Genomic DNA, 22,757 nt, shown 5'->3' with positions numbered 1-22,757 from the left:
AATCAATAACAGAAATCGGTAAAACATGTTGGTAAATCTAAATAAAAACACTGACCATAGGAAAAAGAGCTTCAGTTTAAAACATTATAGAGGAAGACTTGGAAGCAAAGTTAATAATTCTAAACTTGATTGATTCAGAGATACTTATTTGCTCTAGACTTTGTTAAAAATATGTAAACTTAAGTCTACATGTTAAAAAATATAAGAGTGGCTGTGGCCCAAGGTGGGTGGCCTCGCTGAGCATCTCATTCTTGGGTGGAGATAGGGGAAATTCGTTTTCCCATAAAATGGTCACTTCTCAGCTCCTGGCTTTGTATGGAGCCCGCTTCCAGGCCCTCAGAGTGTGCACAGGGACCACAGCCCCAGCTCCCATCTCCGCGTGGGTGTTGAAACATTAGTCCCTAGCGCGCATACCTGCTCAGTTATCTCTGAGGGCCACGAGGCTGCCATTCCGCTCATGGCTGTGGGTTAATAAAGTACCTTCATTTCTGACACCCGGAGAAACGCTTTCATGCTTTCAAGCTCATCTAAGAGGTATAAATCAATTTTTAACAATGTTTCATCTAACATTTCCACGTGTTTGGGAAAGGGAGCGAGGGGCTCCCCATCCGCTCAGTCTACCATTCTGATCGACCCCCAGTACTGTGAATAAAGAGTTAATAACAGAAAACGCTTTTAGATCCCTTACAATGTGTGAGGCCCAACTCTCGGAGCTTCACACGTGGCCATTCATTTCACCTTCATACAACACTCTAAAATAGGCACTAAAATCCCCATTTTCTAGACAAGGAAGTTAAGGACAGAGGAGGAGAAGGGTCCCATAGCTAGTCAGTACCAGAGGCAGTTTGGCGCCTAACTGCTAAACACTGCCCCTGTGATGGCCATTTGTGTCATCCACCCAGTGTGTCCAGTCCTCCTCCCTTTCGACCAGATGCAGGGGTAGGATTACACCTCCTAGTGGCTCTAGCTCTGACCAAGGAGCTCTGAACGAAAACTGACTTGTCACTTCTGAGCCAGAGCACTTAACTTCGGGAACAAGACCCTCTAGAGCTCTCCAACTCCCTGGCACGGCGACCATCAATTTTTGAAATGGTGGCTATTCTATCCCTCAGGGATCTTAAGTAACCGTGCCCACCAACGACCCCACAACAGATATATACCGAAAGACAAAAAAAAAAAAAACACGTGTTTTCTATTTTAAGCTACTTATACTTGGGGGTTATTTTTCATAAAAGTTAACTTATTTTAGTTAATATGTAATGGATTATTATTTTTAAAATGAACAAATATTTTTTAAATGTTTCAAATTTCTAATGCAATTAGTGTTGATAGATATAACCAATGTAAACAAAAGCTCTTAGGAGTTCTCAATGACTGTTAAGAATACAAAGCAGCCCTCGACCACGAAGTCTGGCGACCTCTAGACTAGGTAAACATCAACCAAATGAAAGCCTAGATTGTGATATTAATATCTAGTCAGTAGGCCTAAAGGTAAAAAGCAGTAGAGATAAAGAGAGAGATTTCCATAATGATAAAAAGATAAAACCACCAAAATAAGAATAATCCTGTATATATGTACCTAATAACCTATTTTTTTTTTTTTTTTTTTTTTTTTTGTGGTACGCGGGCCTCCTTCTGCTGTGGCCTCTCCCGTTGCGGAGCACAGGCTCCGGACGCGCAGGCTCATTGGCCATGGCTCACGGGCCCAGCCGCTCCGCGGCATGTGGGATCCTCCCAGACCGGGGCGCGAACCCGGTTCCCCTGCATCGGCAGGCGGACGCGCAACCACTGCGCCACCAGGGAAGCCCATAACCTATTCTTGAAATTATAAAATAAACATTTGACCCAGTTACGTGGATAAATTGCTAAGTTCACAAACCCTGAAGGCAATTTCATCACACCTCTTTCAGAAAGTGATTGGAGGAAGCAGAGGAGTAGTGAAGACAGGTAAGATGGACAAAGGAATTCACAAGCCTGATGTAATAAGTGTATATGAAGCCCCGTCTCCCCAAACTGGTGACCACCCAATCTCCTCAGACACACAGAGGGGTGACTCGCCACGGTGGTTACGAAGGCTCAGAGGAGATGTTGACAAGTTCAGAAGAACCAGTATCACACAGAACATAATTCTCTGACCCTTACGCAGTTCAATGAGAAAAACAACAATAAAAAGATGGTTTAAGGTAGTCACTTCAGTTACAAGCCAAGTACGTACTAGGGATGTCACATACAACATGATAATTAGCACTGCTGTGCACTGTATATGAAAGGTGTTAGGAGAGTAGATCTGAAGAGTTCTCATCACAAGGAAAAGATATTTTTTCCCCTGCTTCCTTAATGTTGAAATCTCTCTGACGTGACGGATGTTCACTAAACCTATTGTGGTCATCGTTTCATGGTGAATGTAAGTCAAATCGTTACCCTGTACACCTAAAACTCATACAGTGCTGTATGCCAATTATATCTCAATAAAAGTGGAAAAATATTTTAGAAGATGGTTTAAAAAACATGTTTGGAAATTTAGAAACAATGAGTTAAAAAGAAAAATCAATGGCAATTATAACATGTAATGGAGTAAATTAAAACAACAGCACTAAATATATCAATAGCTGTGGAGGGTAAAAGTGGCCTTTGAAGGAGGATGTACATAGGCTTTCGTATATTTGAAAAGAAGAAATGGTCTTAATTAGCATGGAGCCATAGTGCTGTTCACAATTGCTGTTGACAGGGAACTCCCTGGCTGTCCAGGGGTTAGGACTCCATGCCCTCACTGCTCAGGGCTCGGGGTTCAATCCCTGGTCGGGGAACTAAAATCCCCCAAGCCACGTGGTGCGGCCAAAAAAAAAAAAAAAAAAAAAAAAAAAATGACCGTTCACATAACTGCTTCTAGACTCATCCCTGGTCGGGGAACTAAAATCCCCCAAGCCACGTGGTGCGGCCAAAAAGAAATGACCGTTCACATAACTGCTTCTTGACTCAGACGGTTGATTGTCCTTCCCAGGAAAATATAAATTCTCCATAATTTTCAGGGCTTACTAGGTGTTCACGCTGTGAAGCAACCCAGCCCTGCTCCGAACCCCTCTCTGCAACTTTACCTTGGAACGTCTGCCTCATCACCCACCCTACCAGCGACAAAAGCCTTCCTCGGATTTCTCAAACTTGCAAGGCTCTCCGCAGCCTCCGAGGCCTCACATGAAAGGTCCTGGCACCACCTGGAAGGCTTCACCGCCCACCCCCCACTTCACTGGCGCACCTTGGCCCAGGTCCTGTAACCTCAGCCACCAACTGAACCCAGACCTCCCTGTCATCCCCTGCCCGGGCAGCCTGGTCTCTGCCTTGACAGCACATCCCAGGATGTGAGAAAACACTTTGATCTGGGGGAGTGTTCCTTTCATGTCTGTCTCTCCCAGCTAGACTTAAGAGCAGTAAGGGAAGGGCTCTGGTTCTGAGTTGTAATTGTTGCTTTTCGATATAAAGGGCCATACACACAGCTGGTACTCAGTCAACATCTGCTGAATGAATAAACGCCCCACTGCCAATGTACTTATTTCTTCTCCCTAAAAGTGGCCAAACTCTCAGTTTAGATGCACTAACTGCTACGGGACAATGCAAACAGTATAGAGAGACAGAGCTGTATCTCCCTTTTTAAAAGTAAATTATACAGAGGAAATTACAGGATTGATAAAGTAGAAAACTGAGTAACTTTACATAACAGATGACACCAACCCTATGGATGTTTAGGTCACTGTACAGACAGGTCGAAGGTCACACCTACACAGCAACTCCCACCTTCCCCTCCAGGCTGCTAACAGTTCTCATCTCCCCGGCTCTCTGGACTCTGGGATCAGTGGCCTTCTCCCACGTTTCTCAACCGTGTTACCCTCCTTTCCATATAAGGGCCTTTGCATACGCTGTTCCCTCTGTTAGCAACGGTCTTTTAAATCTCAGTACACAGATCGTGTCCTTGGGGAAGGCTTTCCTAATCCTAAGCCACATCAGGGTTCTCTGTTCTATGTTGTAACGGTGCCCTGTACGTCTCCAGCTGGGCATCTGTGCACTTAGCTGTCTAACGTCTGCCTCTCCCTCTAGAACAGAGGGCAGAAACCGAGTCCCACCACAGCTGATTGATACGTGGGTTCTAGCAGAGCTGAGCATACAGTCGGCACTCGGTATTTGCTGAATGAAGAGAGAATGTACTAAGGAAGGAAAAATATTACTCTGGATTTGGGGACAAACCTCACTAGGCTTAATGAGGCCTCTCTTTATTAGGAACAAAAGATTATTTAATCCAGATAAAGGAAAGTTACGGAGCCAACGAGTAAAACGTGCACGTGCCTGTACAGATGGGCTACGGCCGCCGCTGCACAGGAGGGTTTACAGTGCCTCCAAGTGACCAGAGGGCGGCAGAGGTGGCCGCAGGTCGGGGCGACCGAGTGCGGTTCTTCCCAAAGATCCAGAGATGGCGGGGGGTGGGGGAGGGGAGTGACCGCACAAGTTCCTCTCCATCCTAAGACTCTCTGAGACTAAGGAACTCACAAATCCCTTTATGAATGAAAGGCAGGCTTGAGAAGCCACTCCACGAATCCCAGCAGCCGAAGGAAATCTCAATAAAGGAAATCTGAACCCAGATCAGCACAGCCACCTGGAGAAAACCGTTCCCCACCAGACAGGTATGTGTCTACATCCCAAAGTTGGGGGCGGGGGCGGGGTGGGCCGCGGTCAGGCCCCCTCGTCAATTCATAAGAGACTGCTTGGCCCGTAAAGTGCCGGATGGCACAGAGACATGCGCTCCAAGTCCTAGGCTCAGCTCTCCTGGGATAGAGCTCCGGGCGGTGGGATCGGGTGTGGCCCCGCTCACTTACCACTTGCCAAGCAGTACCACAAACTCCCTGGACCTCAAACCATTGTACGTTTCCTTTAAAGGAAAGCAGTTCCTGTCTGCCTGCCTTCCTCCAAAGGGCAAAAGCATGTTGAAACTCTGGGGGCGCAGCATCAGACGACATCATGCCCGCCGCAGCCACCATCTGACACACTGGCAGAGCTGGGAGGCATCGCTTCAGCACATCTGCTGATCCCTGAGCTCGGCTAGTATGTGATCTCACCATCAGGAGGGCCAAGTGGAGAAGGTGCCCGTGTTCCGTCACAGAGCACCGAACCAGGACAAGGCCCCGAATGAAGTACTCTACAGCGCCCTTGGCTTGAACAAATCGTCTTCTTAGAGCGGTGTTTCCCCACCGTCAGCATTTCAAGCGCCCCACCCCTTCATAACTTTCTGCCGTGCTCATGTTTCACCTGCACCATTTTTGCTTAATGTTTTTCTTCTTATCAACTCACTGTCATTTTCCTGCTCACACAACTGAATAAGGAGATTCTGTAATGCTGCAAAATCAGATTTCAAATGCTAGTCATTTGTATTTCTACCACACATTCTATTTTAATAGTTGCATATTTTAGTTTAAACTGCTTCCCTCCGTGCTACCTCAAATCAGCTGGCCTACTGGACTCTGGGAAATTCTGACACCAGACATTCCACAAAGATTCTTTCACCCAAATGCCCACACATTTCACCAGTACAAGACTAAAGTCTGCAATTAAATTCTGTTATTAAAGTGCTACGCAGTTTGAGAAGTTGGCTGGGGCACCAGAACTGCAAACTTCCTTCTGTGAAGCCCGCTTCACAGAAAGCTCCTCAAGAAGGAAGAGGAGTCAGACACATGAAGGAGTCGATACATGTTTTCTAGCATAAGAGGGGTTAACCCTAGCATAAGAGGGGTTAACCTGAGTTCACTGACAACTGACAAAAAGACAATGATTACCTACATTAGTTTTCTGTTGCTGTTCTAACAACTGATTACACACTTAGTGGCTTAAAACAATACACAATCACTCCCTTATAGTTTTGGAGATCAGAAGTCCAAAATCAGTTTCACTCAACTGAAATCAAGGTGTCCCTCCGGATGCTCTAGGGGAGAGTTCATTTCCTGGCCTTTTCTAGCTTCTAGAGCTATCTTCCCTGCATCCCTTGGCCCGTGGCCCCTGCCTCTATCTTTGAAGCCAGTATCATAGCACCTTGCTTCAGTCATCACATGGCCGCGCTTCCATGTCAAAGCTCTCTCGGCCTCTTTCTTTTTGGGGCCGTGACTGGTGGCATGTGGGGTCTTAGTTCCCTGACCAGGGATTGAACCCACGCCCCCTGCAGTGGAAGTGCAGAGTCTTAGCCACTGGACTGCCGGGGAAGTCCCTTGGCCTCCCCCTTTGAGAAGGACACCTGTGATTACATTTAGGCCCCAACCACATAATCCAGGATAAGCTCTCCGTCTCAAGATCCTCAATGGATTAACACGCCTGCCAAGTCCCTTGTGTCATAAAAGGAAACACAGATCAGGATGTGGGTATCTCTGGGGGCTATTACTCAGCCTGCCACATTACTTTCAACATGCAAATGCAGCTAGGAGCTCTAACAGACCCTTACAACGGTAATTCACTGATGTGTACATGAAATCTTTGATCATTCTGTCTAGCTCTTTCAAAGGACACCCTGGTCTCCCCTCAATCCCAGTACTTATGCTGTCGGTAGAGACGAGTGGCCTTCCTCGTCACCGTGGATTCTTCCAGAAAGGAAAGGTTTAAAGATTGACAGAGAAACATCGAAAGGACTGGCCGAATTTGGGATATCTGAACATCCAAAAGAATGAGGAGGACCAGCACACACTGGCAGAGGTTAGTGACACAGTCTGTTCCTGGTGCTGTTTCCTCCCTCGGAACCGGGCCTCTGTGGTTCTTCTCGGTGCTGACTTCAAAGCTTGGCCAACGCCCAAATCAGGTCTCAGAAATATCTACTTCAGTCAAGTCAGTCCCATTCATTTTCTTGTTTTAGTGTTCCTTTCCAAAGGCCCTGTCCTCAATCTTGAGCATGAGCTTTAAGGGATTTTTCAGTAAAACTGTATCACAGCTGCACTTCGGAACAGCATCTGGGCAGTCGGCCTGACACGAACCCTTCGCCCCCAGCCATCCGTACGCTTCACCGTGAACCGTGGTCCCATGAGGCAATCTCCCTGGCTCGGCCCTCCACCCACCCCTCTTCTCCTGCATCCCCCACCTTCACCAGCTGCCAACCCCCCAAATCCACCAGACTTGCAGGTCTCCCATCACCCGCCTTTTCACTGAACTGCCAATCCTCTTCCTCATTAGGCTTGGTCACTGGCATAGGAACGGGGTAATTAGTGGTGTGGGCCAGGCCCTTTTTCACTCTCTATGAGAAGATTCCTACAGTGATGATAATTCGACCCTTCGGCTCTGCGGTTATGCTCTCAGAACCATGTATTGTATTTTGTTAGTAAGGTCTGGATACTTGATTCCAAAAATGGCCTGGCTGGCCATTATCTTAGCCTATTGTTTCTCTCGTTTAGTGAAAACCAAAGGAATAATTCAGTAGGTCAATAAACCAAGTAGAGATATTTACAACCAAAAGTGGAAACCTTCTCCCGGGTCCCCGACGCCTCATTATGTACTCGGGTCACAATAAAAATCCAGATGGGGCTGCAAGCCTCTTCTCAACACCTCTAGACATAATGGCCTTCTTGACTTTGACAAAAGGAATAAAGGCTGATCACAGCCCTAGCAGGGATATCATTTTTATCCTCAGAGAGTCTTTCTGCTCCTGTGAAAGAAAATGGCTGACTCTGCCCTATTTCTGAGGAGCAAATGTGCACAACAGAAAACCACCAGCATAGCTGCAATCTCAGTGGGAGGCCACCACAGAGAAAACCCAGCTTATTTTGGCAACTCATGGAAAAATACCTCATGTTCGTCTATGTACACATATATGCATCCGGGTCTGGAACGGAGACGAGGACCGGGGAGGCACGGAGGAAGAGGTGAGAAGGATGGGGGTAAAACGTGTGACGGGAAGAAAGGGTCTCCGTGACTAGGGTGGCAGATGTGTAATATGTAACCAGGCGAATGGTCTGTGCATGGGTGGGCTTTCCATCTGTCAGGTGAGCATACGAGAGGCAAGGGAAAAGCACAGCACTAAATACATTCCCTCAGCGCACTCAACAGGGGCACTGGTTCCCAAACCTGGCAGCCTACTGAAATCATCCGGGGAGCTTTAAAAAAGTACTGATGCTTGGGCAGAACAGCACCCCCCCACCCCGACCCCCAGAGACATCTACATCCCGGAACCTGAGAATACGTTAGGTTGCATGGCCAAGGGGCATTAGGTTGCAGATGGATGAAAGTTGCTAAATCAGTTGACCTTAAATAGGAACACTATTCTGGATTATCCGGGTGAGCCTGACATAATCACAAAGGTCCTTAAAACAGGGAGAGGGAGACAGAAGCTAGAGGTCAGAGCGATGCCATGCGAGAAGGACTCAATCCGCCACTGCTGGCTTTGAAGGTGGAGAAGGGGGCCACAAGCCAAGGAGTGCAGGCAGCCCCTAGACAATGGAAAAGGCAAGGAAATTAATTCTCCCCCAGAGCCTCCAGAGAGGGATGCAGCCCCTTCCAACACCTGGTTTTAGCCCAGTGAGACCCATAGCAGACTTCAGAGCTCCAGAACTATGAGGAGTGGGGGTTGCGCTGTCTGAAGCCACTAAGTTTGTGGTAATTAGTTACAGCAACAACAGAAAACCAGCTCAGGTATGGTGGCCTGGGCTTTGGAGGCTGAGAAGGTCCTCAGGTGACTCTAATATGCAGCCAAGTATGGTGGCTGCTGAACAAGATAAGGACCTGCCAGTGTGATTGCTCACGCAAGAAAAGGCACGGAGACTTCATCCGGGAAGTCAGCAAGTCACCTCACCAAAGTAGGCACCATCCATCCTCGACCATGGACCACGGTTACTAGACATGGCTTATCTGAGCACATCACAGGATGGACGTGCTTTACCAGGGTGTGGCTAGCGTCCTTTCTAGACTGACCCACTCAACAGGCTCAATCTCCTTGGGATAAAGAACAATTATACCTATGATAGGCAGATTTCCTACAGAGCTCACTTTCTTATGAATACCGTCTTTCAAGGAGGGAACTGGCCAATAACTGAGTCAGACGCAAGTACATGAGTTATAGTACATTCACATCAGCACCATCAGGAAAGGACTGAACTGTCCTCCTCTCTGTCCTTAAACCATTCAGAACCTCTGTTAGGATGGTAAGGCTAGAGGGTGTCTCCATTTGCTTTGGTGATCTATTTATTTATGGCAGATGGATAGAATTAACTTATTCATTTATGACAGATGAATGGAATAGTACTGTGGCAACAGGATGAACTCAGTCTTTGCAGAGATGAAGTGGGACTTGTGCAACCTGACAGGTGCAGCCCCCCTTTGGGGCGAGCACGTGCCCACTCCCAGGGCTCCAATGCTCGCCCAGACAGGGTAACCCTTCTTGAAAGCCGTTCCACCGTGAGCCTCCATAATACTAGGACCAAAAGCTGAAACCTTTTACTTTTTACTTTGCTCTCCCCACTCTGTCTTCCTGAGAGAGGAAGCTAGTGTGAAATTCCATTTCTATCCCTTACAACTGAGGCGACGTTACGGGGTCCCCTCAGCCACTCTGGGCTTCACCTCCGACAAACAGCAATACCATCACCTTCACAGTGCTATGCGCTGATTAAATGAAACGGCACAGGTTAAAGGGCTTAGCACCTAGTAGGGGCCTTCGATAAACGCTCGCCTCGCTGAAACTCGACTATTCTTCTGCTTCCACCCAGCACCTCTCCGCTGAAGCTGCTCACATCTCTTCCCTTTGGTCCTGTCCTCTCGCCGAGCTCTAGTACCTTATCTCCCACTGTCCGCTCGACGCTGTGACTCGGATTCCTCACGGGCATCTCTCATTGGACGGGTCCAAACCGGACTTAGGATCTCCACTCACAAACCAGCGACAACCCACCCCCCCGCCCCCGCCATTCCCCTGACAGGGTCCATGCGGTAAAAGCACCATCAGTCCCCTGCCTCCATCCCCTTCTTCTCCACTTCTACTGCTGCATCTTTCATTCATGCCCCTGTACCCTCAACCGCATACCTCAAAACACTAGAGCCTTCTGGGTAGGCTCCTGACTAAGAGCTGTCTCTCCCAAGCCATCCTGCTTGTGGGTTTGCAAACTAATCTTTCTCCAGCCAGGTTTGTCACATCAAGCCCTGAATAAAAAAACTTCAAGTATTTTTTTGCCCTGCAGCCTGGTATTTATGACAGAAGAGGAGCCAACGCCCCCCACCCCGACCCCCGTGTGCAGAGGACAACTCAGTGTGCCCTGCCTCTGCGCTGCTGTACGACGCATTGAGCCACTTCACCCCATGACCACATAAGGAGAGGCCACAGGATAAACAGATCACAAAACAAAGCATTTCTAAAAGCAGCTACAGAAAACTGGACATTTTTAAACCAAGTTTCTTTTCCTAGTATTTAGTAAGTACAACCTAAATCTGCCACAAACCACCCTCAGTTGCATTAAACTATCAATATAAAAATCCATTAGGGCTTCCCTGGTGGCGCAGTGGTTGCGCGTCCGCCTGCTGATGCAGGGGACGCGGGTTCCTGCCCCGGTCCGGGAAGATCCCACGTGCCGCGGAGCGGCTGGGCCCGTGAGCCGTGGCCGCTGAGCCTGCGCGTCCGGAGCCTGTGCTCCGCAACGGGAGAGGCCGCGACAGTGAGAGGCCCACGTACCACAAAAAAAAAAAAAATCCACTGACGTTAAACTACTTCAGGTGTTTTGTAATATTAAAATCATTTAACAATTAGACAAGCCTTTAGCATTTATATTAAATGGCAAATCTGGTCAATTTCAGACGTGTTCTTACCATTTTGTTCATTCAGTTCATTCCCAATTTCCTGCCCCATTTGTTTCTGGCGACTTATGATGGAGGAAAGGGCGTCAAGGCCTGCGTCCTGTTCTGAAAGAAAAAGTGAGACAATTAACTCACTAAAAACCAAAGGCAAACAATTTAAAGTCTAGAAATAGACACAATTCAATATGATCAAAGTAACATTTGAAATCAGTCAGGAAAAGAGAGAGAAAATAGTTAACATTATTGGAACAATTGGAACAAAATTAAAAAGGTAAACGCTTATAACCCTCAGACCTTAAACTAAAATGATTTCCAGATGAATTACATTTTAAACATTACAAACGAATGTAAGATTTGACTATATAACCATTTAAACATTGATACTTGATGCAAAGAGCATGTACAAATCAGTAAGAAAGACTTAATCTTCCAATTTTTTTAAATGGGCAAAGGATATAGATAAGAAATGCACAAAAGAATAAAAAAGGAAAACAAATAAAAGCTCTGACATCCCTAATTTTTTAAAAATATCAACAAAAAACAATATTGAGGTGGTTTTTTTTTCTGACTTATCAGATTTGTAAGCATTAAAAAGAATGCTAACACCCAGCGTTAAGTGTGAAGAAGCTCTAAGTGCCGAGTCACAGGAGGATAGTTAACACATCTTTCTAGCGAGCAAATCGTGCCTACCTCTTGATCAATTCTATGTCTAGGAAATGTGTGCAACAGCTGGATGGTATGCCATGACGTATATACAAGGATACTCCTTGAAACAACGCTTCCTTTGCCGCTTTTCAATTTATCGTCTCTCAGCTCCAAGTTCACCCTTTTTTGACCGCTCTGTGAAAATGGATCTGGGTCCTTTAAATAATTTTTCCTTTGCCAGCTTTGGCAGTGGAGGAGACTGCAGAGATACTGCGGGGGAAACGGGTTTTGCTTCCTGGCTCCAGTGCCCTCCTGACAGACTCCTGCCATGCTGACAGCTCCTCTGGTGTGCAGTGGCCAGCAGCACCCCAAGGCCAGCAACGTCTCCCAACACACCCCCTTCCTTGGGCAGTTTTGGAATATTGTGCCTCCAGTTAGACGCCTCCCTGTGCACTGTATTCCCTAGTACCCTACGGACCGATCTCCAGACAGTGCCGCCAGCTCGGCACCACAGTGACTTCTCTGAAATCCAGTGAACCCCAGCTGTGCCCTCTTCAATCTGATCTGCACCTCAACCGTGGGGGTACTGCTGTGGGCACTCTGTCTCCACAGGGGAGTGACTACACCCTCTACCTGCTATTTGTCTCTCTACTTCCTGCTGGCTAACCCCTCATTACTCTAACCCCGTTACAGTTAATAATTCCGTACACTACATTTTCCATGTTCAAATTTCTTTCTCCTGATTGGACCCAGATGGATACATTTATAATAGTGAAAAATTAGAAACAACCTAACGCCCAAACACAGGGATTTGTTTAAAAACGGAGTATAGGGACTTCCCTGGCAGTCCAGTGGTTAGGACTCCACGCTTCCACTGCCAGGGGGCCCGGGTTCAATCCCTGATCGGGGAACTAAGATCCCACTAAGCCATGCAGTGAGGCCAAAACAAACAAGCAAAACACAGAGTACAGCCATACAGTAAAACACTATATGGCCGTGAAAAGTGATATTGTACAGTTATATTCTGATTTCAAAAGAAATTCATGATACATTATTGGGTTAAAAAAAGCAGAATATAAAACAATGTATAGTAAAATAGCATTTTTGCTTTTAAAAAATGTTACCTTTCTAAATTTTTGAAAATTTAAAGAGAAATCAAGTTACTCAAGATCCTTTATTTAAAAAAAAAAATTTTTTTTTTTTTTTAAACTCTAGACAGTCCCAATCTCTTTATAAGTACTTTTTCCCTTTGCTTGCAGGTGCATTGGAAAGAACATTCCAAGGCTGAGTCTAACAACTCTTTCCACCAAGCACTCTGCTGGGTGAGGGTAACACGCCATTCGTGGTTCCACTTGTTGATGGGTTTTTTTTAAAATGTCTGTTTCACATGAAGGGCTATCTACAAAAGCAGAAATCATAAAGGTCTTCTTGCCCCGGTTCGCATTAACATTTTCCTTATATAGTTTTTCCTAGTCTTTTTATGGAATTAAGCCATTACACAACTTGTTAATTCATCTGGAATTTACTTAAACTAATGGTGTGCGGTAAGGACCCCTTAGTAATGATTTTTGACACTACATGCTCTTAACTGTACAAATGACCTGCTGTCTCTAGGGATCATTCCAAGGGACCATTTTATAGCAAAATCACTTTATAATGAGGTTCTTTTGGTCTTTAGTAACAACCTCTTGGATGGCCTCCAAGAAAAATCTATCATCAACCTAGTGCTGCTATAGGATGACCGATGTTACAGTAAAATTCCAAATGCATCCCCCAAATAAACTATATATATTGTAGAACTGAGGGTCAAGCGTCAATGCGAATTAAAAGGTAAAACAATATAAAAAGAGAAAAGGAGATTCCTCTATGGTTTTCAATTAGGAAAAAAATCATTAAAGTCCTGAAGTTGCTTTACCTAGTATAGACATAGATTATGAATGAAAAATACCTGTTATACTCTTTTCTCTTAACCTTGACTCATTATCTGACTTAACTACCTAAAGGTTATCTTGCTAATGCACAAGAGGGCTAAAAATTCTGCTCTACTCAAATCATTTCTATAAGAACTTAGTACCTCCTCACTATGTTTAAGTGCTACAATAAATTTTCATCCCATAATTCAGAAACACAGAAGGTCCAGATAAGAGATGCTGTGTATGTAATAATATTGATGACTTGAGCTTCTACAAGTCTTTACATTTTTATTGGAGTACAGTTGATTTATAATGTTGTTTTTGTTGTACAAAGTGAATCAGTTATGCATATACATATATCTACTCCTTTTTAGATTTTTTTCCCATATAGGTCATTACAGAGTATTGAGTAGAGTTCCTTGTGCCATACAGTAGGTTGTTATTAGCTATCTATTTTATATCCAGTAGTGTGTATATGTCAATCCCAATCTCCCAATTTATCGCTCCCTTTCCCCCTTGGTAACCATAAATTTGTTACAGTTTGTTGCCTGTGACTGTTTTGTACATAAGTTCATTTGTACCATTTTCTGAGCTTCTACAAGTCTTAAAGCAGCATTTCTAAGGGGAGGCAGTGTGGTCATCTTAGAGCCAGTGAACAAAATAAAATGCTGCTACTCGCAAAAATATCAACGATTATCAAGACCCATGCAGACAGCCACCCAGAACCATGTAAAACTACTACGATGTTGTAATCACAGCTCATTACTATAATCTATCCTACCTTATCGATACCCTAAATCATTATGATATCACAATAGATCATATGCAACATACCATACTCTATCATTCTTCAATTTTATAATGGCATTGACTTTAAAAACTGGATGACCATTGCACTACATAGAATAATGGCCCCCTAAAGATGTCCACATCCTAATCCCGGGAACCTGTGAATATATGACCTTACATGGCAAAAGAAACTCTGCAGATGTGATTAAGGGTAAGGAATTTGAGATGGGAGATGATTCTGGATTATCCAGGTGGGCCCAGTTTAATCACATGAGTCCTTAAAAACAGAATCTTTCCCAACTGTGGTCAGAGGGAGGTATGAAGAAGGGTCAGAGAGATGCAACTTGCTGGCACTGAAGACTTAAGAAGGTGTACAGGAGCCAAAAGATGTGGGTAGCCTCTAAAAGCTGGAAAAGGCAAGGGAATGAATTCTCCCCTGGAGCCTCCAGAAGAGAACCCAGCCCTGCCAACACCTTGATCGTAGCCCAGTAGCATCTGTACTGAACTTCTAAGCTACAGAACTATAAGATAATAAACTTGTATTTTAAGTCCCTAAGTCTGTGCTAATTTATTATAGCAGCAGTAGAAAACCAATACAATCATTTTTTGAAAAATTGCTTCAGAATAGTTAGGTGTTTGACTACTTCCTATCTTAAGACATGCAGAAAAACCATCTTCTAACTAAACACCATGTAATTGTGGGAGGACAATCTGGTGGCTGTAGATTAAAAATAAAGGGACAGTCATCATAACGTATTCTTGCCGAAAGTAACAGACGTCATTCTGATCAAGCCACTAAATCTAACTACCAATTTACAGAAAATATGTGGGACAGAGGAACACATTAAACAGTGTGTGTGGATACAAATAGCAATTCTAGATAGTGGGAAACTATAGGGCAAATGCCCTTGTTTCGTCAACAAAGAAACAGCAAAGAAAAAAAGAGTTGGCAAAGGCACCTACCTACTAAAGAAACTTAAGGGACTACAATTAGTTGCAATGTACAGACCATATTCAGATCCTGAATTGAACCTGAAAAAAAACCCATCATGGGACAATCAGGGAGATCAAATATCCAGTCGGTGTTCAGATTAAGAATTGTTCACTTATTAAGGGTAATAACGGCATGGTGGTTATGTTTTTGTTTTTTAAAAACAGTCCTTATCTTTTGCAGACATGCTTCAGAGTTATATTCTGGAATATTCACCAATGAAATTGTACAATGTCTAGGATTTGCTTCAAAAACAATCCAGGGATGGGTAGGTGGGTAGACATATAGATGAAACGAGATGGGTTATGGGTTGGTAATTGCTGAAACAAATGATGGGTAAGACGGAATCATTATCTTACTTTCTCCACTTTCATGTTTGAAACTGGCAAAAGCAACAGGTTACCAACATTTTAACAAGTAAATAAAACCAAGGAACATTCTTAAGAACTGCAACCTCAGGCCCCGACTGAGCACATGACAAGAGCCCCAAGGGCTGGGGCTGTGCCTTCTTTTCCTACGGTTTTGCCCAACTGGTTCAGAGCCCAACTGGTGGTACAGAACAAGTATTTAATAAAGGTGTCTAAACCAAGGAATGACCACAGAAGACCCTCTAGGTCTGTAGAAGGAAAAAATACAGTCTCTGCTACATATATATGGAAGGACTTCTCATTAATACTAGACAGCTCTCTGAGTTTGGGTAATAGAAAGAGTAGCTGATGCTGTGTTGTCCCGTGCCCAGAGAGGAGCGATGGAAAGTCCCACATTTGATATACAGGAGCTCTCCTTGAAGAAGGGAAAGTAGATGAGGTCAAGCTGGGTAAAGATAATCACTACATTGGAAAGACTCTTAGAGCAAGTTCTAGGAACAGATGTTTTTAAGATCTGGGGGGAAGGACTCTTGGTCTAGGTGACCAGCTGCAGGAAAGGTTATCTTGAAAAACCTGTGAGGTTAGGGTTGCAAGTGTTCAAAGATGAGCTGCTTAGATGTGCCAGGGTACAACGCAGCCCGGCCGGCCGCCTTCCCCACCGCTATTTCTATGAAAATACTTAGAGACCTAAGGAACACGGAAACCCAGAACTAATGCGCAACTTTCTGCTAGAATCTAGAAAGAACGTCTGTAGACTACGGTAAGAATGGTTGGAGCTAATTAAGAAGCCCCAGCAACAGAGACCTCCTGGGTAGCAGTAGAACAATTCTCCAATGTTTGCCACCCGCCATCCGACTCAGAAACAAGGGTCTGTACTGACCAAAAAAGCACCTTCCCTTGTTTTAGCACAGGGATTTTTTTTTTTTTTTTTTTTGGCCGCAACGCACAGCTTACAGGATCTTAGTTCCCCGACCAGGGATTGAACCCAGGCCCCAGCAGCGGAAGCGCCAGGTCCTCACCACCGGACCGCCAGGGAATTCCCTCTCACAGGGATTTTGGAGGTGATCCAGTTATTGTCATCACCTCACCCATCTTCTGCTGAACGTCCATTCACGCCTCAACTTATGGCTTAGGTAGCACAGAAGCTGAGGCCGGCTAACTGGCTGTAACGAGGCCTAGCTTCCAGGTCAGGGAAGGAAGGCATTCATTGCCTCGAGTCTAAACTCTACCAAAGAACTGTTATTCAGGATGATTTTCCAAGTGTTTTCTAAAGGTCAACGAAAGTACAGAAAAGCTAACAGATGCCACGGGCAAAAGGAAGTTAGAAGCGACCCTTTGTGGTTGTGTATTTTTTTTTCCAGTGCGGGACCTGGCCAGGAAGCAAAGCCATGGTAACCTCAGCGCATCACCAAGGTTCCTGGGGTAGAGAAAAGACTAATGAGGGTTTTCGCGTAAGGGTGACTTCCATTTTTGTGTTTATCCCTGAAAAACAACTTGCTAGGAAATCAAGACAGGGGGCGGGGGGGGGGGGGCGCGGATAGAGCATTTCAAAACACAAAGGGAAGAGTAGAAAAACATCCTGACCTATAATATATGCTGCTCCTCTCCTCCATTCCTTTACCCCCCACACCCCCAACCCCAAAAGCCAGCCGGCTTCCAAAGAGTGGGCATCTCAGGAAGGGTGCTCTCGGTTTTGGAGACAATACAAACACTTGCGCGCGGCATCCTCTCACACCTAGCCTACAGCAGTCTCTGAATGAGGCACCTCCTCATTCAGAGGAGGATACTTTTCCTGACTGAAAACAGTTTTTCTTGGCAAAAAGCAACAATGCCCAGAAAATTCATTAGTATTGGCTAGTAAGACAGTCCTTTCAGGAACCAGGAATCCTGAAAAGTAAAATCTGCCTTGTTCTTTATTTCTTCACTTTACTTCAGCAAACGGGTGAAATATGTAGAGTTCAAGTGACATGGGAGGAACAGTGCTTCATTCACTAGATAATTCCACTGTGAAAGGGAGTTCAAAACAGAGTTAGACTTCTGCTTCGGGCCAAGAGGGACTGACAGGGACCAGATTTACTTCTGGCCCCAAACAACTGGAGAACAAAACACAAAACCACAGGCAAAATATATAAAACAACAGTTTCAAGATGCAGACATCAGGAAATGAAGGACAGTGGTCCCTGAGACATGGGAAACAGATGAGATGAGCTCTCTGCCCCACACCTTCGCCTTGAGAGAGTTCCCAGGCTATGGTGTGGGGAAGGCAGATCCCAGGTGGAGCCCAGCAGTCTCCCCGAATTGAGAAGAATCCAAAAAACAAGTCCAGGTGACTACAGTACGTAGGGCACAGCACCAGAGAGCTGCACAGAGAGAAAATGCTGGAGCTTTGCACAGGGTCCACCCTGAGACTTCAGGTGAGTGTTGATCAGGGCATATGTGTGAGGAAATTAAGGCTGGGGAAAGAACCACCTGAAAGCCTTAGAAGGAATAACTCTCTGAGCTCACAGGAATTGCACACATAATTCCTATCCCTACCCACCAGGTCACCTCATAATTCAAAGAGCATCAGAGAGGGTATGCAGAATGGCTCTGGCTCAGGAGTGAGGGAAATCACCTCTTGACTGGAGTCTGCAAACATTTTCTATAAAGGGCCAGAGAGCAAATACTTTAGGCTTTCTGGTTCATATGGTCTCCAGTGCAGCTACCCAACCCTGCCATTGTCACAGGAAAGCATCCATAACTAATAAACAAATGAATGAGCATGGTTGTGTTTCCATAAAATTTTATTTATGGACACTAAACTTTGAATATTATACAGCCTTTACAAGTCATGAAATATTGACTCTTCAACCATTTAAAAATGGAAAAGCCATTTTTACCTTGCAGACCATATAAAAACAGGTGGTAGGCCAGATGTGGCCCATAGGTCATGGTTTGCTGACCCTTACTCTAAAATAAACACTGCTCTGGTCCACCTGACAAAGCAAGACCCAAATAACTGCATCCCAGCAAAAAAAAAAAAAAAAAAAAAAAAAAAAAAAAAATCTCAAGAATATTTTTAGAAAGAAATATCTAGTAACTGAAGAAAAACTCACATCTGGCTTTCAAAGGAATATTTCCTCCATAAGATTAGAAACAAGGCAAGGATGTCTGCTCTCCTAATTCCTACATTGTACGGGAGGTTGTAGCAAGTGTAATAAGGCAAGAAAGAAAAAAGGCATCCAGATTGAAATGAAGTAAAACTACACCAATTAAAAAACAAAGACTGTCAGAGTGGATCAAAAAACAAGAGTCAACTATATGTGGTCTGTAAGAACCTCACTTTAAAGAAATATATGGATTAAATTAAAAGTAAAAGGATGGGGGCTTCCCTGGTGGCGCAGTGGTTGAGTCTGCCTGCCGATGCAGGGGACACGGGTCCGTGCCGCGGAGCGGCTGGGCCCGTGAGCCATGGCCGCTGAGCCTGCGCGTCCAGAGCCTGTGCTCCGCAACGGGAGAGGCCGCAGCAGTGAGAGGCCCGTGTACCGCAAAAAAAAAAAGAAAAAAAAAAAAAAGTAAATGGAGTGGGAGCGAAACCAACGCCTGCCTTCAAGCAGCAGCTATGCCACGGCCGCTAAGGGTTTCTGTGCCCACTGTTGCTCCCACCAGTCTACAGCACGGGGCATATCTTTGCAAACCTCTTCAAGGGCCTTTTTGGCAAAAAAGAAACGCCCATTCTCATGGTGGGCCTAGATGCCGCGGGAAAGACCACCATCCTGTACAAACTGAAGCTGGCTGAAATCGTGACCACCATTCCCACACTACAGGCTTCGGCGTGGAAACCGTGGAATACAAGCACATCAGCTTCACTGTGTGGGACGTGGGCAGCCAGGACAAGATCCAGCCTCTGTGTGTCACTACTTCCTGAATACACAAGGTCTCACCTTTGTGGTTGATAGCAAAGACAGAGAGCATGTGAATGAGGCCCGAGAGGAGCTTATAAGGATGCTGGCAGAAGACGAGCTCAGGGACACTGTTCTGCTCATGTTGGCTAACCAACAGGACCTCCCCAATGCCATGAATGCAGCTGAGGTCACGGACAAGCTGGGTCTACACTCTGAGGCACGGGAACTGGTACATTCAGGCCACCTGTGCCACCAGCGGGGACGGGCTCTATGAGGGACTGGACCGGCTGTCCAATCAGCTCCAGAACCAGAAGTGAGCCGTACTCCTCTCTCCTCCCCATTCACGCCCTCCTCCTACCCTCAGCTTTACTCTCATGTGCCAAATGTGCCCCTGGGGTGTGAGTGCCAGAAGCTGTCTCCATGGTCGGTCACAGTGTGCTCCACCATGCTGTAAATGTGCAGACGCTGCCTGCAACCGGGTTTTTATTTAATGTCAATAGAAACGTGCCCCTGTGGTGTGAGTGCCAGAAGCTGTCTCCATGGTCGGTCACAGTGTGCTTCACCATGCTGTAAATGTGCAGACGCAGCCTGCAACTGGGTTTTTATTTAATGTAAATAGTTTTTGTTTCCAATGAGGCAGTTTCTGGTACTCCTATGCAATATTACTCAGGTTTTTTTTTTTTTTTTTTATTGTAAAAAGAAAATCAACCTACTGTTTAGTACTGAGAAGGGATTTTAGGCACACAGGTCATCCAAGAGTCGCTGTTTCAGATGAGCTGGATGCTCCTCCTCTTGGGCTTTAGATCTGTGTTGAGATCCATTTTGGTGGTTGGTTTTTAACCCAAACTCGGTGCATTTTTTAAAATAGTTACAAGATAAGGAGAACGCCTGAACTCACAGAAGGGAGAAATGTGCCTAGTGTAGGTTCTGCCGTAATGGCCTGAGTCCAGTCCACCGGTGGTCTATCTCCTGTTGGGAATGTGAAACGGGGCAGAACCAGCCATGATCCATTCTGCATGGTCACAGGTCCCTGTGATCTGCTCTGTCTCAGGTCATCCCACACCACAGAGCATCTGTGCTTACATGGCCGCCCAGGAGATGGGCTGGAGGCTGTAGCCACTTCTCTCAGACCCCTTGGAGGAACCCCAGCCTTTCTTGGGTCAGCATGGGCACTTTGGTTGGAACGCTCTGGTTGGAGCAGGAGCCCTGCAGTCTCCTTGCTTGCCTGGCTCCGGGCTCTCTGGGGTCCCACCAGCCTGAGCCCAGGTGGCCATCCTTGAACCCCAGCCCCTCGGAGCCCCTGTCTACATGTGCTTTCACTCCCTCAGCCTGCAAGGGTCAGATATGCCATCGAAAATAACCTCTACTTTTTTCTTTTGTATTTTGATAAACACTAAAGAAGCTGGAGCTGCTAACCTTTACCTTGGGGAAAACCTCAGAACTGGTTTACTTAGTGTTGCAGAACCTCTTACTGCTTTCAATACACAATTAGTAACCAACTGTTTTGTATACTTGTTTTCAGTTTTCATTTTGACAAACAAGCACTGTAATTACAGCTACTAGAATAAAATCTCTTAACTATTAAAAAAATAAAAGTAAATGGATGGAGAAAGATAAACCATACTAACAGTCATCAAAAGAAAGCAGGAGTTGCCATATTAATTTCAGACAGAGCAGACTTCAAAGCAAGTAAAGTTATCAGGGATAAAAAGCATTACATAATAAGAGGGTCAATTCTCCAAAATGACATAACAATCCTTAATGTGTATTCACCTAACAGAGCAAACTACATGAGACGAAAAACTGATAGAGATGCAAGGAGGAAGAGATAAATCCACTATTATAGTTGGAGACTTCTACACCCCTCTACCAGAAATGGACAGATCTAGCAGGCATAGTTAAACTCAACACCACTATCAATCAACTGGATGTAATGGACATCTACAGACTGTTTTATCCAACAGCAGCAGAAATACACATTTTTCTCAAGGTCACATGGAACATTCACCAACATAGACCACATTCTTGGCCATAAAACATACCTTAATTTAAAAGAACAGAAATCATACAGTTCTGCACTCAGAATACAATGGAATTGAACTAGAAATCAACAACAGAAAGATAGCTGGAAAATCCCTAAATACGTAGACATTAAACAACATATTTCTAAATAACACATGATCAAAGAAGTCTCAAAAGAACTTTAAAAATATTTTGAACTAAATGAAAATGAAAATACAACTTATGAAAATTTATGATACAACAAAAGCAGTGCATAGAGGAGAATTTATAGCAGCAAATGCATATATTAGACAAGAAGAAATATCTAAGATCAATAGTCTAAGTTCCCACCTCAGAAAACCAGAAAAAGAGCAAATTAAATCCAAAATAAGAAGGAAAGAAATATTAAGAATTAGAGCAGAAATCAATGACACAAAACAGGAAATCAAGAGAAAAAAAAAATCAATGAAACCAAAGCTGGTTCTCTGAAAAGATCAATAAGTTCAATAAGCCTCTGGTCAGGCCAACTATGAAAAAAAAGAAAGGACACAAACAACTAATATCAAAAATGAAAAAGTAAGCAGAAACACATCATTGTAAATAGCAGTGATGTCCACACTTTCATTCTGGCAACTTTTTAAAATTAATTTTTGTTGGAGTATAGTTGATTTTAAATGATTTCCTGGATACACCAGGAAACTCAGACACCAGCATCTCCACCACTTGCAGGGGCAGTGGGGTGTTTGTCTACAGAGAAGCTCCCTGGAGAATGCAACAGGAACAGTACCATAAAATTTACAGTAAAACAGGAACAGAGGCAACCAGTTGATTTTGCACAGGTATATGAAAGCACTTCAAACCATCCACTCTTCTCGAACCCTGGCATGCCAGCTGTCCATCACAGCACCTTTAAAAGCAGAAGCACAAACATCACAAGTGTTTGACCATAGGGCTGTGTGGTTCTGGATTTTATGAGAAAGCCATCTTTAATATACAGGGTTATAAAACGTTGCCAGGTTATAGACCTACAAATTTCCTTTTTATATAAGTTCAAATGCTGCAACCATGACAAATCAGTGTCATTAGGGCATCCTCATGTCTCCAAAATCATCTCATCAAAACTGTACCACAGGGGCTTCCCTGGTGGCGCAGTGGTTGCGCGTCCGCCTGCCGATGCAGGGGAATCGGGTTCGCGCCCCGGTATGGGAAGATCCCACATGCTGCGGAGCGGCTGGGCCCATGAGCCGTGGCCGCTGAGCCTGCGCGTCCGGAGCCTGTGCTCCGCAAGGGGAGAGGCCACAACAGAGGAAGGCCCGCATACCACAAAAAAAAAAAAAAAAAAAAAAAAAAAAAAAAAAAAAAAAAACCTGTACCACAT

At 44.9% G+C, this 22,757-nt stretch overlaps 1 protein-coding gene and 1 pseudogene across 7 annotated transcripts in view; one reads left to right on the top strand and one right to left on the bottom strand.

Moving 5' to 3' along the window:
* The window catches only part of STX8 (syntaxin 8), a 251,274-nt gene that overhangs the window by 172,958 nt on the left and 55,559 nt on the right, over nt 1-22,757 (bottom strand). For all 7 annotated transcript variants that reach the window (XM_024127731.3, XM_028498179.2, XM_055089710.1 and 4 more), the window contains one exon: nt 10,801-10,893. In XM_024127731.3, coding sequence (XP_023983499.1) covers nt 10,801-10,893 — 93 coding nt within the window. The remainder of the gene's footprint in view (nt 1-10,800; nt 10,894-22,757) is intronic.
* Nucleotides 11,494-19,695, top strand: LOC102980237 (ADP-ribosylation factor 1-like; annotated as a pseudogene).

This window comes from Physeter macrocephalus, chromosome 14, assembly GCF_002837175.3.
Source record: "Physeter macrocephalus isolate SW-GA chromosome 14, ASM283717v5, whole genome shotgun sequence".
In the NCBI taxonomy this organism is placed as follows: domain Eukaryota; kingdom Metazoa; phylum Chordata; class Mammalia; order Artiodactyla; family Physeteridae; genus Physeter; species Physeter macrocephalus.
Note: the sequence above shows the minus strand (reverse complement) of the source record. Positions and strands in the feature narration are given on the sequence as shown.